The 17,542-nt window shown below is 38.9% G+C and overlaps 1 protein-coding gene across 5 annotated transcripts in view; it reads left to right on the top strand.

The window, feature by feature from the left end:
• ARK2N (arkadia (RNF111) N-terminal like PKA signaling regulator 2N) overlaps nt 1-17,542 on the top strand; it is a 94,125-nt gene that overhangs the window by 35,462 nt on the left and 41,121 nt on the right. For all 5 annotated transcript variants that reach the window (XM_059138834.1, XM_059138835.1, XM_059138833.1 and 2 more), the window contains one exon: nt 8,466-9,250. In XM_059138834.1, coding sequence (XP_058994817.1) covers nt 8,536-9,250 — 715 coding nt within the window. In that variant the 5' untranslated portion in view covers nt 8,466-8,535. The remainder of the gene's footprint in view (nt 1-8,465; nt 9,251-17,542) is intronic.

Below are 17,542 nucleotides of genomic sequence, written 5' to 3'. Positions count from 1 at the left end.
CAAACTATTTGTTGTGATGAACTAGCATGTGTGTGTGTGTGTGTGTGTGTGTGTGTGTGTGTATATATACACATTTTTAAATTTTATTTTATTTTATTTTATTTTATTTATTTGACAGAGAGAGGTTACAAGTAGGCAGAGAGGCAGGCAGAGAGAGAGAGGAGGAAGCAGGCTCCCTGCTGAGCAGAGAGCCCGATGCGGGACTCGATCCCAGGACCCTGAGATCATGACCTGAGCCGAAGGCAGCGGCTTAACCCACTGAGCCACCCAGGTGCCCCCACACATTTTTTTTTTTTTTTAAAGATCTTATTTATTTATTAGAGAGGGAGAGAACTTGTGTGTGTATGTGAGCCAGGGAGTGGGGGATGTGATGGGGAAGGGAGAGAGAGAGGAGCAGACTCTCCCCTGAGCAGGGCGCCTGGCATGGGGCTCGATCCCAGGACCCTGAGATCATGACCTGAGCCAAAGGCAGGCACTTAACCTATTGAGCCACACGGGTGCCCCAAGACCAGTATATTTTTACTTCCAATCCATCGCTGGTGGATATTTTGGGTAAAATACAATTAATTAAGGTGCCTGGGTGGCTCAGTGGGTTAAGTATCTGCCTTTGGCTCAGGCCATGATACCGGGGTCCTGGGATCAGGCCTCTTTCTCCCTTTGTCTTTCATGAATAAATAAATAAAATCTTTTTACAAAATACAGTAAATTACTAGGAAATTGAAATGCTGTTTCGTTGTCATGACAATACCAAATTGCTATAGGTCTCTAGTCAGTTTTCTTAATTTCTATACTTCTCTCACTGCAGACAGTCCTTTAAGAACACCACTTTGAGTGGCACTATTTTAGATCTCATTAGTTACCAATAAATGCAACCCTTCTGTAATCTGTTTCATTCACAGTACTCTTGGACTACCACCTTCTTTATGCAATTCACCTTCTTTATGCAATTCACTATAGTACCTTGACTCCACTGGGATGTTCATTCCATTGAACGTTTTCACTGCCCTCTCCCTTCTGACTGTGATCATTACAGTCATTACCTTGTATACACTCTTCTTTCTTACACTGATCTACTTGCTTGGTAAAACTAGAATTCTGGTTAAACCAACTTCTTCCTCCTCTGTGCTTGGACTTAAACAGCTGAATTTCAGAGGAGAACAACATACCTATGTGTGCCAGTCTCACTTGAAGTTCATGTTGCAACCCTTAAAGTGGGACCTTATTACTGTCTGAAAATCATATACTATACTACTCTAGTGTCTTCACTTTCATAATACTTTTTCACACCTTGTTTTCTGATCAGCTTACCACCACCTCATTCATCCTCACTCATAATGATGACCTTGCTTTCTACTTCCTTGAAAAATTTGTAGTAAGAGGGAACTTCCATAGATTCCCGTAATGTTTATCATTCGTTGGGCCTGAAAATTAGGATGACACCTTTTGTCTTGACACATTCTGTCTTAAGGTCTGTTTTGCCTGTTAATCATAGAGATAAATAGATTGGGGGATTATGTGATTTTTTTCATTTATACAATTTTTTATTTCTCTAAACCTTTTATAAGTCCCTGTGTATGGTAGATGGACAGTGAACAGTAACACAGTTAACTATAATTATGCAAAGTGCTGTGGAAGAAAATAGGTGTGTAATCTGTATATAACAGGGAACCTCTTCGTAAGGTACCAAAGGCTATCCCAAGGAAATGATACTTATTCTGATATCTGTGAAGAATAGCCAATAAGGGAGAAGGCTCAAAATGAGTGTGAAAGGCCAGAGATCTGGAAAAGTTGCTTATTCTTTGTATCCGGAAGAAGTTAGGGTGTGAGTGGCCCAAGATGAAACTGCGGATGTGGGCAGAGGTTTTGAGCAGGGAAGAGCAATTGCACACTACCTTCTTCCCTAAGTTTGTGTTGATGATCCCTCCCTAGCGTGGAAATTGAGTAGTATTGCAAATTATTCTTTTTGACACTCTATAAATTATTGTGCTTAGTAGTTTTATTCTCACATTTTCTGTAGCGAGTGTTAGAATCCTTTTCCATTTTCACAAACCTCCAAACTTGCTCTTTTCATCTTGCATTAAGTTTTGCTGACCAAGAATGAGGTCTGATATGAGAGAAACTCCCCCCAGATTTTCACAGTAGCCTCATTTAGCCTTATACTTTGTACTTTTCACTTCGTTTCCCTTAATACTTTACACTTCTCTGTCTCAGAGGGGCAGGGTATTGCTTTCTTTCCATGGTTTGGCTCTCCTATCTGTCCTCATCTTTTGTTATCTTAGTTTCCTAATGAATACAGGACTAATAAATGCTGCATTTTGATTGTCCAGAACTGACAGCCTGTTTTCAATTTGTTTATTTTCTTAAAGACTTCATTTATGTGAGAGAGTGTGTGTGTGTACACAAGTGGCGAGTTAGAGGGGTGGAGAGAGAGGGGGAGAAGTAGACTCCTCACTGAGCAGGGAGCCTGATGCGGGCTCAATCCCAGGATGTTGGGATCATGACCTGAGCTGAAGGCAGATGCTTTACTGATTGAGCCACTCAGGCACGCCTTTACTTTTGTTTTTTTAAAAAGATTTATTATTTATTTTGGAGAAAGCAAAAGAGTGCAAGCCCTTGGGAGAGTGAGTAGGGGGAAGGACAGAGGGAAAGACCCTTCAAGCAGACTCCCATTTGGGCTCAGGGCTCAGTCTTACAACCTATGAGATCATGACCTGAGCCCAGACCAAGACAACGATGCTTACCCGACTGTGCCACCGAGGCACCACTGACAGCCTGATTTTTAAAATTACTGCATATAATCCTTTTTAAAGGGAAGAGGGAAACTCCTCAGGTAGAACTCAAGTTGCCTTGAACTACTCTCCTCTCGGTCATCCCCTTGCTCTTGTAAGACATTTATAAAATACTTTATGTGGAATCTACAAAAAACTCTTCCTATAAACACATTATATTTGCCTTGTAAAAATGTTGTTCTGTTCTTTATAGAGCAGGTTGGTGGGCAGGAGTAACACTGAGCATAGGAGATGATGATTATTGATTGTTCCATTGAAAAATAAATTATGGAGATTGTGTTTAGAGTGGTTGACAGTGAGATGGAGAATACTAGTCTGGAAATATGAGGTAGGACTGATAGGAATTAGTGAATGATGAGATGTAATGAATAAAGGAGAAGGCATTGTCAAGGGTAACCCTCAGGTTTATGACATGAGCAACTGAAGTAATAGTGTTATTTTTTAAAAAAGATTTATTTATTTTATAGATAGGGAGAAAGCATATGTGCAAGAGTGGACGCAGGGCGGAGGAGGCAGAGGGAAGAGACTCTTCAGCAGATCCTGCGCTCAGCATGGAGCTCGATGTGGGGCTCAACCTCATAATCCTGAGTAGGACCTGACCTCACCAGGAGTCGGGTGTTCATTTGTGCCACCCCGGTGACCCTAGTGCTGATTTTATGAGCTAGGGAAAGTTAGAGAACGACCAGAGTGGGGTAATACAGAGATGACTTAATTTGGTTTTGGACATGAAGAGGTTGTGATACCTTTGTGAAATCGAAATGCAGATGTTGGTTGGCTGTTTGGGTAGACTGGATAGAGCTTGGAGAAGAGCTGAGATGGAGAGACAGAATTACTAGTATAGGGATGGTATTGGAAACTGGATGTAGAAGAGGGTTACTTTGATGGGTGTGAAAAGGACCTATTCCTAGGAGTAACACTGGAGGTTTGGTAGAGTAAGTTAAGTCTGTTATAAAGTAGGCTGAGAAGGAGCAACCATAATAAAGGAAACCTTGGAAACCAAAGAAAAACTTAGCTTAAGGAGAAGAGGGGAGTGGTTAAACATAGAATGCTGCTTAGACGTTAAGATGAGGGCCAAGCTGTTTGTTGGCTTTAGATATACCAGGGTCATTAATGTTCTGCTGCTCTACAGGTTTAATAAAAGCAGATGTCATATGGGATTGGGTTGGAAGAGTATGAGAGGTAAGGAAGTAAAGGCTGGGAATTTAGACAACTCTCTTAATGAGGGTGAAAGAAGAGAATGGTTTCTGGAGGAGATGTGAGGTTGAGGTGGTAAGTAGAAGGAGAATTTTTTCAAATGAATGAGTAAATGGATGGATGGATGATCCATTTGGGAGAAGTTGATGAATGTATATCCTTGTAGAAGGGGACTGCCATCAGACTGGAGGGAAGAACAGCATGGTGGAAAATGCTGTTCTAAGGAAATAAATGCTGTATTTACTATTTCATTTACTTAAATGCTTATTTACTATTTCATTGTGAATTTACTATTCTACCAGGTGGTTGAGAGCCTTTTATCCCATTTATAAGATGCAACTATTATTTGATAGTTTTATCTTTTTCTATTGCCAGCTACTTTTAATTATCTCTACCAAGGGGCGCCTGGGTGGCTCAGTGGGTTGAAGCCTCTGCTTTCGGCTCAGGTCATGGTCTCAGGGTCCTGGGATCGAGCCCCGCACTGGGCTCTCTTCTCGTCAGGGAGTCTGCTTCCTCCTCTCTCTCTGCCTGCCTCTCTGCCTGCTTGTGATCTCTGTCTGTCAAATAAATTAAAAAAAAAAAAATTACCTCTACCAAGAATATCCATGTATTTTCCTGGACCAAAAACAATATATGCAGTAAATACTGTGGTTGTTGGGGAAGATTACTTTGTACACATGGCATCTTTCCCCACTGTGTTTAGGGCACTTTATTTTTATTCTGCTGCAGAGAGTTTTGTCAGAGCTTGTATTTTTACTTCCTGTGACTTTTTCTTCCTTTGTGTTTTATGAATTATGACAAAATTCCGCTACAGGGGGGAGACTCTAATTGACTTCACTGACTAAATTTGACCTGAACAGTGGTTGCTGTTATGAGCAGAAAGGTGCAGCTCCCCTTTTATTCAGAAGACTTTTCAGTAGACTTGTATGGTTTTTTTAAAAAAATTTTTTATTTTTTATAAACATATATTTTTATCCTCAGGGGTACAGGTCTGTGAATCGCCAGGTTTACACACTTCACAGCACTCACCAAAGCACATACCCTCCCCAATGTCCATAACCCCACCCCCTTCTCCCAACCCCCCTCCCCCCAGCAACCCTCAGTTTGTTTTGTGAGATTAAGAGTCACTTATGGTTTGTCTCCCTCCCAATCCCATCTTGTTTCATTTATTCTTCTCCTACCCACTTAAGCCCCCATGTTGCATCACCACTTCCTCATATCAGGGAGATCATATGATAGTTGTCTTTCTCTGCTTGACTTACTTCGCTAAGCATGATATGCTCTAGTTCATGTTGTCGCAGATGGCAAGATTTCATTTCTTTTGATGGCTGCATAGTATTCCATTGTGTATATATACCACATCTTCTTGATCCATTCATCTGTTGATGGACATCTAGGTTCTTTCCATAGTTTGGCTATTGTGGACATTGCTGCTATCCGAACGTTTATAGTAGACTTGTATGTTTGATTGGGGTTTTGAATAGGTAATACTTGCATACTTGCATGTGATAGTAGAATCAAGAGGTAAAAACAAAACAAAGGTATTTTGACTCCTGTTCTCTCATTTGCTTTCTTTCCTTGCCAAAGTAGTTGCTGTTACCTGTTTTCTTGAGTATCTTTCTAGAGATTCTGTACATACGCTGACGAACTCATAAGTATAATTTTGTTCTTTATTTACACAAATGGTATAATGTACTTTTTTTTATTCATTTAACATTATGTATTGAAAATTGCTCCATATTAGTGTATTAAAGAACCTTTTCATCCTTTATGGCCACATTGTATGGACATGTCACTGTTAGCTAACAGGTGTCCTATTCATGGTTGATGCTAGTGTTTGTGATTAAAATTGCTTTTTTTAGGCAGCAGAAGTTGTAAACTTGTCAATAAACTCTTAAATATATGAATCTTGAAATGAAAGATAATTGAGTTGTCATATTGAAAGACAATGATAATGTGATGTTTTCTTACAAAGAAAAACAGTCTGGATTTATTTGTCCTACCCACACAATTTATTTACTGAACAAACAGGAGTTTTTTAAAAAAATTTTATTTATGTATTTGACAGAGACGGCAAGAGAGGGAACACAAGCAGGAGGAGTGGGAGAGGGAGAAGCCAGCTTTCTGATGAGCAGGGAGCCTGATGTGGGCCTTGATCCTAGGACCCCGAGATCATGACTTGAGCCAAAGGCAGACACTTAACAACTGAGCCACCCAAGCAACACATAGGAGTTTTATGGTCATATTAACATATTCACTTTTCCACCTGATGTTATATTATGTACTTAAAAAGTTCCAGGGCTTCCTGCTTTCAGAAATTAGAGACTTTTGATTCTTATGCTTTATTTATTTCTGACATCAATTTCATTTGAGTATACTTCTAAAATATTTCAGCTGTAAAAAATTGTTTTATTCTGGAATATATAACATCATTCTCTACAGAAGAGTCAACTCTCATTTTTATTTAGTTAGAAAATCTTGATCTGTTCCTCATATTTGGAGTAATTCATATCTGAATATTTTATTTCCTGTTTGTATTGCCAACATGCTTTAGTTATGACACTGGCAGTTTCCTGGTTTAACTTTCACTCCCTCTGTTGGCTTTCAGAGGTGTTACATTCCTTTTGGAATTGTGTTAGGAATAACATTTATGCTTATTTTCATTTAATTCAAAAATTAGTAATGATGCAAATATGCGTATGAAATAGGCTACATATGGGATTGTTTTACATTAATGAATGTTTCAGTGGCCGCAGATGTTCTGGTTTTCATGAATGTGTTGAGGAACCTTCATCAGAATGTCTGTTTCATCAGCAGCTGAGAACAAGGCCATGAAAAACAAAAAATAGGAACATAGAATATTCATGTTTATAGTAAGCAAAAAGTAGGCTTGGTATGTTAGATCAAGGAAAGGATATTCTGAGTATCTTCTGGTTGCTGTCTACCATATATTAAACTGTTAGTAGAGTTGATAGAGCGGAATGAAGATTTCTTCTGGCACCTAATTAGCACACCATCTAGCTCAGTGTTTGTATCTGTCACCATTGGGACATCATAATTGCCTTCCGTAACATCACATGTACAGAGAGATATTTACTTGTTTTGCACATTCTTAGCACCATCCTTTTAAAACCAGACCACCAGTTAATGAAGTTTGCTCTGTATAGGTTACAACTCTTGTGTTTAAAGATTGTGTCTGTCCTGTTTCTCCATGATTAAGTAGAGTTGTAGCACACTCAGTACGGGAAGGATGTTAGGTTCTCATGTTAGCATATGGGGCATCTAGGTCGCCCAGTCAGTTGAAATCCAACTCTTGGTTTCCACCCAGGTCATGATCTCAGGGTTTTGGGATCCAGCCCTGAGGTCAGGGAGGAGTCTGCTTGAGATTCTCTCCTTTTCCCTCTCCCTCCTCTGCCCCTCTTCCCACTCATGCTTTCTCAAATAAATAAAATATTATATAAAAGAAGTTAGCATATGAGGCGGAGAATGTATGTAGGGCGTTTTAAGCTCCTTAAGTCATTCATAGACTATAGTATACTAGGTTTCCTGGGTTCACAAAGTAGTTGGTCTGTATTTAATGGCTGCTGTTTATGAAACAAAACATGTTGAAACACTAGGCTCACATTCAGCCTGATGAGAGGTATGTGGGAACTAGGAAAGGAGTGTGAGGAAACAGCGTAGTGAGGCCTGGCCTCTTCATACGCGTGTAGAGCAGCAGCTTCTGAGAGGAATAGCACAGAGGTTTGATGCATACAGTTACTTTGGGTGCTCATTTGCCAAATGCATGTAATTGAAAGGTTTTTTTTTTTTTTTTTTAACGTAAGTGTATACATTTGATGTTATTCCACTATAATTCCTCTCTTTGAGGATTTGAATATAAAAGTAATCATTCTAGCTAACTTTTTCTGAGACTAGTTTGCCTTTTTTTTTTTTTAAGATTTTATTTATTTATTTCACACAGAGAGAGATCACAAGTAGGTAGAGAGGTCAGCAGAAAGAGAAGGGGAAGCAGGCTCCCTGCTGAGCAAAGAGCCCGATGCAGTGCTCAATCCTAGGACCCTGAGACCATGACCTGAGCCGAAGGCAGAGGCTTAACCCACTGAGCCACCCAGGCACCCCTGAGACTAGTTTTTTTGAAGCATTCTTTTTCATTGATGTTAAAGTCAGAATATATACATTTTAACTGTATCAGAGTTTTGAGGATCCTTTCTTGAATATTTTAAAGTTTTAAAATTGAAAATCCTTGTTTGGTTCCTTGCTGGGCTTGCAAGTTCAGTAATTGAGGATCAATATTACACCATTTTTAGTAGTTGTGTATGCTAGTATTTTGATAGTACTAAGTCCTTTGGATTTGACTGTTAATCAGATGACAGATTTTAAAGGCCTGGCTAAGGGTAACTTTTGCTACTCAGAAAGGTAGGCATGTTGTATAGATAAATAATCTACCATTTCTGTTTATTGATTTTGTGTGTTTTTGTACAGGTTGCTTTCCTGTTGCATCTTTGACCTAGTTTCCTAGACTCTGCTCCATGATTTAACTTGAAAGTCTGAAATGAAGATGGAGGAGGCAGTGGGAAAAGTTGAAGAACTCATTGAGTCTGAAGTCCCTCCAAAAACATCTGAGCAAGAGACAACGAAGGAAGAAGATGGATCTGTAGAACTGGAATCTCAAGTTCAGAAAGATGGGGTAGTGGATTCTACTGTTCTGTCTTCAATGCCCTGCTTATTGATGGAACTGAGAAGGGACTCTTCTGAGTCTCAGTTAGCATCCACAGAAAGTGACAAGCCGACCACTGGCCGAGTTTATGAGAGTGACTCCTCTAATCACTGCATGCTTTCTCCTTCCTCTAGTGGTCACCTGGCTGATTCAGACACTTTGTCTTCTGCAGAAGAGAATGAACCCTCTCAGGCAGAGACAGCGGTAGAAGGAGACCCTTCTGGAGTGTCTGGTGCCACAGTTGGGCGCAAGTCTCGGCGTTCTCGATCTGAAAGCGAAACATCTACCATGGCTGCCAAGAAAAACCGGCAATCCAGTGATAAACAGAATGGCCGAGTCGCCAAGGTTAAAGGTCATCGGAGCCAAAAGCACAAGGAGAGAATCAGGCTACTGAGGCAGAAAAGGGAGGCTGCTGCACGAAAGAAGTACAACCTGTTGCAGGACAGTAGTACCAGTGATAGTGACCTGACTTGTGACTCAAGCACGAGCTCATCAGATGATGATGAAGAGGTTTCAGGGAGCAGCAAGACAATCACTGCAGAGATACCAGGTAGAGGATGTTTTTTAAACTGACTGTAGAGCAACCGATGGCATTTCTAAGCTGTCAGGCTCAGTTAGATGAGTGACACTTGAAAAAATCCAGGACCTGCAGCTCTGTGTAAATTTGAAGACTGCAGTGTATTAACAAGACATGGCCAATTTTAAAAACCTGTTCTGAGGTTTCCAGTGCACTTTAGCACATCAGCAAAAAATACTTAAATGGTTAATGATAGGGACAAGATTATTTTTAAGTAATGGAATTTCTCACAAGTCTCTTTCTCTGTAACACATGACCTGAACTCCCATCATTGCCTTTTTAGCACTGCTTAGATTTAATACTGTTCAACATTATTACTAAGTAAATTCTCCTCAGGAATAGGCATTTTGCTTTATTATATAGCCACTGTACTTGAGCTTATGGTGTCTGAAATGACATGTTCCATCTTCTGTTAAAGTTTTCTAGTAGCTGTTCCTCCTAAAACAGTAGTTTTATGAGCTTTTTCCCAGGTCAGTGCATGATGAGATATTTATCCTTGTTGCACATTTTTCTATTCTGAGTTGTCACTTGCATTGGAAAGAATGCTTTTTTGCAGTATTTTCTCTTTACTTTAAGAAGTTTGATAGAAATCTCCTTATTCTAGCTCTCATTGGTGTAAGGGTATGTAATTTATTACATGTTTGACATATCTGCCTTTTCCATATTATCATGACTAGTACTGTGTACTACAAAGGCATTCTTGAGATTTCAAGGTGCAAGAATGATGAGGTCTGAATGGTTCTTAATTGGTGAATTCTCATTATTGAAGAGACTCTTATGATTAGAACATTTTATAAAGTACATGGCATTTAATAGATAACGACAGCATTGTTTATTGCTACATTAAAGAAGGGGAGGTTTTGGTTTTTAAAATTTTATGGGTGACTGTTCTTTCCTCTTATTTTTCTGAAAAGTTTGTTTCTATACATGAAGACAGCATATTGCTGATATACAAAGAATATTTCAAGAAAAATCATATTGGTTAATTGAGACTATAGCCAACCAAACTTACATAAACTCAGTAACAAGAATGATCCTATAGGTGTTCATCTTAAAATAATAAAAGTCTCATCCATATATTACATTAAATAGGCGTTTTTAACAATTAGAAATGCTTACTGTTTTAGTATCTCTTGAACTCCTTTGGTAGTTCCTTGTGTTAAAATTGCTGGGGAGGGGGTTTATTTGAATTTCATCAGTTGAGTGCATGAGAGAAGCAACTTCGGGGTTGTTCTCAGACACATTCTAAGTATGTTTCAGTTTTTCATTTAATATTTTTTAGAAAGCTTGATTAGCACCTGTAAAATTGTTCATGCATTCTTATGTCCTGTGTTCTGATCTGTTAATCAAGATCATGTTGATACAGTGCTTAATTTTACTCACTAAACAGAGTTTTAGGTAACCACCCCAATATTTTGCCTCCTTATGGAAAGGGAAAAGAAGGTGGGTGAACAGAATAGACCCAGTTATAGAGGTGGCATGAGAAATGTGTTCATGGGCACTGTCCTGTTTGGGTCACATAGGTTAGGTGTGCTTTGTTTATATTATCCAGATTTCCTTGCTATTTGACTACTTTCACCAGTGTTTAAAACTTCCAAAACCCTGGTGGTCTGTTTCTTGTCTATTCTGAATTATATACAAACCAAAAGACCAAAGTAAGTTATCTGAGTCTGTGATTTAATTTCTCTTGCTCACAGCATTTAGTAAGGTTGTGGCTTTTGAAAGTTTGTAGGGTTTTCTAAGGTAATCCCGGAGAATCAAATGGTAGGTAAGGTGCTGGGCCACTTTATCTGACCACCTAGATTGTGTGCACTGCACAGGTTCGGGAGGTGCTGTTCATATGAGCGGGTATATAAAGTAGCAAAGATGGAGCAGCTGAAGTTTAAGTATTAGGAGGTTCCTTTCAAATGTCCATATTGCTACTCCTAAAAAATTATGACATTGTGCGTCTCTAATGTAATAATTATGTATATGTCCGTTTTCCTGAGTCACATTATGAGTTCAGGGAAGGGGGATGCATTCAACCTAATAGCAAGGGCAATTGTTGAAAAGTTGTATAAATTGTAAAGATTGAATAAATTATGAACTGACTTGGATAAATTATGACTGACTTGAACGTAGACATTCAGGTGAACTTAAACTCAATGTGCCTGACAGAATCTCTTGGATGTTGACGTTTGAATCAAGCTGTTCACACAGAATGGATATCAAGGGGAAAAGTAAAAACAGATTCTTGCTATCCTTTTTCATCAAGGTACCACTGATTTAGTAATTCAGAAAATGCTTCATTTATAAACTTTATCAGCAGCATAAATGTTGAAGGAATTAGACTTAATTCCTTAAAAGTTCTTTTACACCAATTTTACAATTAATGCATTTTCTTTTTTCATTTTTATTTTTTTAATGCATTTTCTTTTAAAGAGTGAAAATGGTGGAGACTTCTGTATTTTATAGTGCACGATCATGTTTAATTGAGTTTGATATCTGGAAACAAATGTTTATGAAGATTGTTTTTTAGTTAGCAGTTAACTGACAGGCAGCTTATTATCCATGCTAAATCATTTTCTCCATGAAGTTTTTGAGGCTGTATTGCTGTTTTACGAAAGTGTTTGGAGAGATCATGTCAAGATAATTCTGACAGTTCTTGCACTTGGGGGACTTAGAGGTGAGCAAAATAGAGTATTTTATAGTGAATATTAATGTGAAAATACTTTGTAGTGGTCTTGAGTATTCAAGGTTTTTAATCAAATATCTCATTTATCTTTATAGATGATCTTTTTGTATTTTTTTTTAAGATTTTATTTATTTATTTGACACAGAGAGAGAGAGATCACAAGTAGGCAGAGAGGCAGGCAGAGCGGGGGAAGCAGGCTCCCTGCTGAGCAGAGAGCCCTATGTGGGGCTCGATCCCAGGACCTTGAGATCATGACCTTAGCCGAAGGCAGAGGCTTAACCCACTGAGCCACCCAGGTGCCCCTCTTTTTGTACTTTTAATCACTCTTTGCAGTTTTATAGTTGGATAGTTGGACATCATTTCTCTGTAAAATCACTTTGAGTTGAAGCTAGTTCTGTAAAGTATGCTCTTGCAGGGAATTTTGATTTTAGTGAATATGAATGATGGACATCGGACTTCATTCAGGTAAAGAAATTAGTTCTCTAAAGAGACTTACTTAGGTCCATCAGTGTACATGGGGAGCAAGGAAAAGTTTTTTCCAATAACTTTTTTTTTTTTTTTAAGATTTTACTTATTTGAGACAGCGAGCGAGAGAGTAGGAGTGGGGGAGCAAAGGGAGATGCATACTCCCCACTGAGCAGGGAGCTTGACACGGCTTGATCCCGGGACCCCAAGGGTCATGACCTGAGCTGAAGGCAGATGCTTCACTGAATGAGGCACCCAGGCTCCCATAACTGTTGTTTTTGATAAATATTTAGTGTAGAGTAAACCTGAGGGTAGCTTCATCTTGTCTTGGCTGTAATGACCTGCTTTTGTGTGCTTTAAAAGTCCATCATATAAATGCCTCTTCAGACTGAGGTTCCAAAAATAGTACCCACCTTTGTTAGGTAAGGGTCAATTATCTAATTTTGCATTTAGAAAATCTCTATTTTGGAGAATGTCAGGGAGGCTGTTGAGGACAGCTGTCCAAGATCATGTAATTTGCAGTCCATGTGGTCAGGTCAGCCCCACTGAAGCCAGGATCTTGGTATCCCTTATTCACCATACACATTTATTCCCTGAAATGCATCCTGATAAGCTATTATCTTAGCTCACAGTGTTTCTGAGGCAGAGACTTACTATGCTTCATCAACTAATTCTTGTTTGAAAATGAAAAAGAATTTTTTAAGTAGTAAATGCTTTGTAGAAAATTTTAAAAACAGAAAAATATGAAGTAGAAGATTAAAATCACCCACAATCCTGCTTTTGTTAACATTTGAGTATGTTGCCTTTTATAATATGTAACAAAATTCACCACCCTATATATACTTCCATCTTCCTTTCCTCTTAACATTGCGTTTTGAACATTTTAACAAAACACAATATTCTCCCTAAAATGTGTGGATTTTGAATTATTTAGCTGACTGTAAGATAAATTCCCCAGTTTTGGGCCTTTGAGCTGTTTTTAGTTTTTGCTATTATGAGAAAAGGCTATGAATACATTAAGGCTCTTGACACAGACTGCTTTTTAGAATATATTAAGTTTATTGCATCCAGGAGTTTGTGTTCGTCGCATTATATTCTTACTGTTGAACATTTATATTTTTAAAAAGTCTTGCAGATTTGATGGAAGAATTGTATCTTAGTGTTAATTTGCATTTCTTTGATTACTAGTGAAGCTGAAAAATCATGTTTGGCCATTTGTTATTTTGGTAAACATTCTATTCACACTCTTCGCACATTTTCCTCCTGCCACATTTGTTTTTCTTACTGATTGGTGAGTGTTCTTAGCCTGTTGGGGATTGAATTACTTGAAAATTTTTTATATTAAGCAGTGGGAACTCAAGGGCGAAGACCCCAAGCCCACATCAGCAGTCCTTAACAGATTTTTTCCTGGATTGAATATGAAGTGGCTAAAAGCACCACCTTCCCATTTTAAGCCTCTTGTATTCTTACTGTATTTTAGGAGACTCACTGATAACAAAGCACTGAGACATAGTAATCAGGTGGAAACTGCCTATTTTCAGCTTAGTAAATGCAAACAAGGCAGGTAACATCTGCAGTTTTCAATCTGACTATAGGTTAGAATCACTTGGGAGCATTTAAAACTAATGATGCCCAGGCCCCACTCCAGACCAATTCAATCAGGATCTCTGGGTCTCACCCAAGGCATCAGCATTTTTTCCCAGCTTTTTTGAGATACAGTTGAAACACAACATTATGTAAGTTGGAGGTGTACAATGTGGCAATTTGGTATTATGCATATATTGCAGAATGATTACTGCAGTAGGCTTAGTGCAGATATCTGTCACTTCACATAGGTGTGTTGAGAACATTTAAGATCTGCTCTCAGCAGCTTTCAGATATACAGTACATTGTTAATTGCAGTCACCATGCTGTACATTACATCCCAAGAACTTATTCATCCTATAATTGGAAGTTTGTACCCTTTGATCACTTTTACCCATCTCCCTATTCATCCACAGTATATACTGTATGAGTTCCCATATTTTACATTTACCTACATGTGAGATCATGCGTTTTTAAAGCTCCCCAGGTGATTACCATGAGCTGCCAGGGCTGAGAGCTACTAGTCAGTTAAGTGGTGATGTTTTAAGGCTCCCATAGCTAAAAGTCATTGTGAAACTAGTAGTCTGATTCAGTTCTGTTACTGCTAATGGGCATCAAGTTATGAACAATGGAGTCCAGTTTTTAAAAATCATATTAGTTATAAAAACCACAACACAGTTCTGTATTAATTAACAAGCATAAGCATTCTTTTCTTTTACTTCAGTTAAGGGATTATTTTCAAAGCATGCATTGTTTAAATGTGGTTTTCTCTGTGGTACAATGTCTGGATAATGTTACTTCAAATTTGGAAGCTTCACAGTCTTACTGGTGGGTATTTTTTGGTCAGTCTCTTATGTTAAAGCACTAAGGTATTATTTTCGGCCTGCTTTTCCTAACTTCCCAAAGTTGAGTGCCTGTACTAACTTTGTGTACATGCAAAAGTGTAAGCTTTGCTTTCATTAAGTCTTTTTTGCAAAGTAGGATTATCTTAGTAGTATTAATAAAAGGACATGCATGTGTTTAAGGTGAGAATATGGTCCCTGGTTTTGTTGTTTTGTTTTGTTTGAAGGTTTTATTTATTCATTTGACAGAGAGAGAGGGGGAAGTAGGCTCCCCGCCCAGCAGAGAGCCCCATGCGGAGCTCGATCTCAGGGACTGTGAGACCATGGCCTGAGCCAAAGGCAGAGGCTTAACCCACTGAGCTACCCAGGAGCCCCCCCTGGTTTTTTTTTTTTTTTAAATAGACTGTTTTTTAGAGCAGCTTTAGGGTTGAAGCAAAATTGAGCTGAAGGTACAGAGACTTCCCAAATATTTTCTGCCCCGACATATGGACAAACTTCCCCACTATCAGTACCCCCACCAAAGGCAGTGATGAACCTGCATTGACTATGCTATCACTCAGAGTCCGTAGTTAATATTAGGGTTCACTCTTCTGTGGGTCTTGACAAATGCATAGTTAATTGGTCCTTGATTTTTATTTATTTTAAAGATTTTATTTATTTATTTGACAGAGAGAGATCACAAGCAGGCAGAGAGGCAGGCAGAGAGAGAGGAAGGGAAGCAGGCCCCCTGCTGAGCAGAGAGCCCCATGCGGGACCTGATCCCAGGACCCCGAGACCATGACCCGAGCCGAAGGCAGTGGCTTAACCCACTGAGCCACCCAGGCGCCCCGGTCCTTGATTTTAATACTTTAAAATGTCTTATTAATCAGTGTTTATTACTACATATTACTACATAGCATATTACATATACTACATAATACATATTACTACATATTACTACATAATATACTACATATTACTACATAGTCATCTCTGTGAGGCTGCAACTTATCTCAGTATCCTTAGCATAAGTATTCTTACACCATTTTCTGAATTCAGCCATTTTTCAGTGTTTGCTGAAAAAGAGTAGCACCAGAATCTGAAACAGATCAAAGTAGTCCTCTTAATTACCTATCCTATACACTTAAGTTTATCTATCCAGCACTTGTAATGGGGATAAACTGCTTAAAGAAAGTTTAACATTCTTTAAATTTCACTTAGTGTTTCCATAAGCCAAACACAAAATTTTGGGAAAGGTACTTTCTTGAGAAAGTTTTTGTATGAACAAGATATATATATATATTTTTTTTTTTTTTTTTTAAGATTTTATTTATTTATTTGACAGAGAGAGACCACAAGTAGGCAGAGAGGCAGGCAGAGAGAGAGAGGAGGAAGCAGGCTCCCTGCTGAGCAGAGAGCCCGATGCGGGACTCGATCCCAGGACCCTGAGATCATGACCTGAGCCGAAGGCAGCGGCGTAACCCACTGAGCCACCCAGGCGCCCAAGATATATATATTTTTAAACATGAGGATAAGGGATGGAGTGGTCAGGGGAAAAGTAATAATATCAAAGAATAATAAACTTACTCTATTTGCTAAGTAGAATTGGGCCAAAAATTTGTTTCATAGCCGTTTAGGCATTGAAAAGAGGTGGTATGACTGATTAAACAATTCTCATTATCTAGGAGAAACACTGCTAGTATTTTTTTTTTTTTAAGATTTTATTTATTTATTTGACACAGAGAGAGTACAAGCAGGGGGAGTGGCAGGCAGAAGAAGAGGGAGAGGGAGAAGCAGGTTCATTGTCGAGGCAGGGAGCCTGATGTGGGGATTAATCCCAGGACTCCAGGATCATAACCCAAGCCGAAGGCAGACGCTTAACCGACTGAGCCACCCAGGCACCCCAATACTACTATTCTTAAAACTGAGACCTGGGTGATTTTTCTTTTGCGTCTTCATAAAAAGCCACTATGAGATAAAGTAAACCGTATTTTCAGAAGTACTGTGGAATAAATACAATAGAGCATTTCGTATGGCTGTTCTTTTTTTTTTTTTTTTTTTTTTTTTTTTTAAAGATTTTATTTATTTATTTGACAGAGAGAAATCACAAGTAGATGGAGAGGCAGGCAGAGAGAGAGAGAGAGGGAAGCAGGCTCCCCGCTGAGCAGAGAGCCCGATGCGGGACTCGATCCCAGGACCCCGAGATCATGACCTGAGCCGAAGGCAGCGGCCTAACCCACTGAGCCACCCAGGCGCCCCTCGTATGGCTGTTCTTTGTAAGACTTCTTTGTATAGGTAGAAGGGCTAAGGCCAGGATTGATTGATTTCCATCACTCATTTATTCAGCAGATATTTGAGCACCTACTATGTAGCACGTGAGTGCAGCAGTGAATGAAAAGTCTCTGCTGTCATGGAACTTACTCTTTTTTTGAGGAGATGGATGCTATCAGGAATATACATCATGGATAATAATGAAGCAGGATATAAGAGATAAAGATTGACTAGGAATGGGGTAGAAAAGCTAGTTTAGATAGTACTGTAGTCAGGAGTGGTCTGATGAGGTAACATTTTTAAAATAGTTTCCTAAAGAAAAGAGGTTGGCATTATTAGTTTTATTGGAGACCCAATCCAATCCAAATCAAAGATAATCACCTAGTTCAAGGATAAAACAATGTTTAGAGGAACAGATCCTGAACTGGAATCCCATGAGATGACTTCCTA

Source organism: Mustela lutreola, chromosome 11 (assembly GCF_030435805.1).
Source record: "Mustela lutreola isolate mMusLut2 chromosome 11, mMusLut2.pri, whole genome shotgun sequence".
NCBI classification, from domain to species: domain Eukaryota; kingdom Metazoa; phylum Chordata; class Mammalia; order Carnivora; family Mustelidae; genus Mustela; species Mustela lutreola.
The sequence above is the reverse complement of the archived record's forward strand: the minus strand, read 5'-3'. Positions and strand labels throughout refer to the sequence as shown.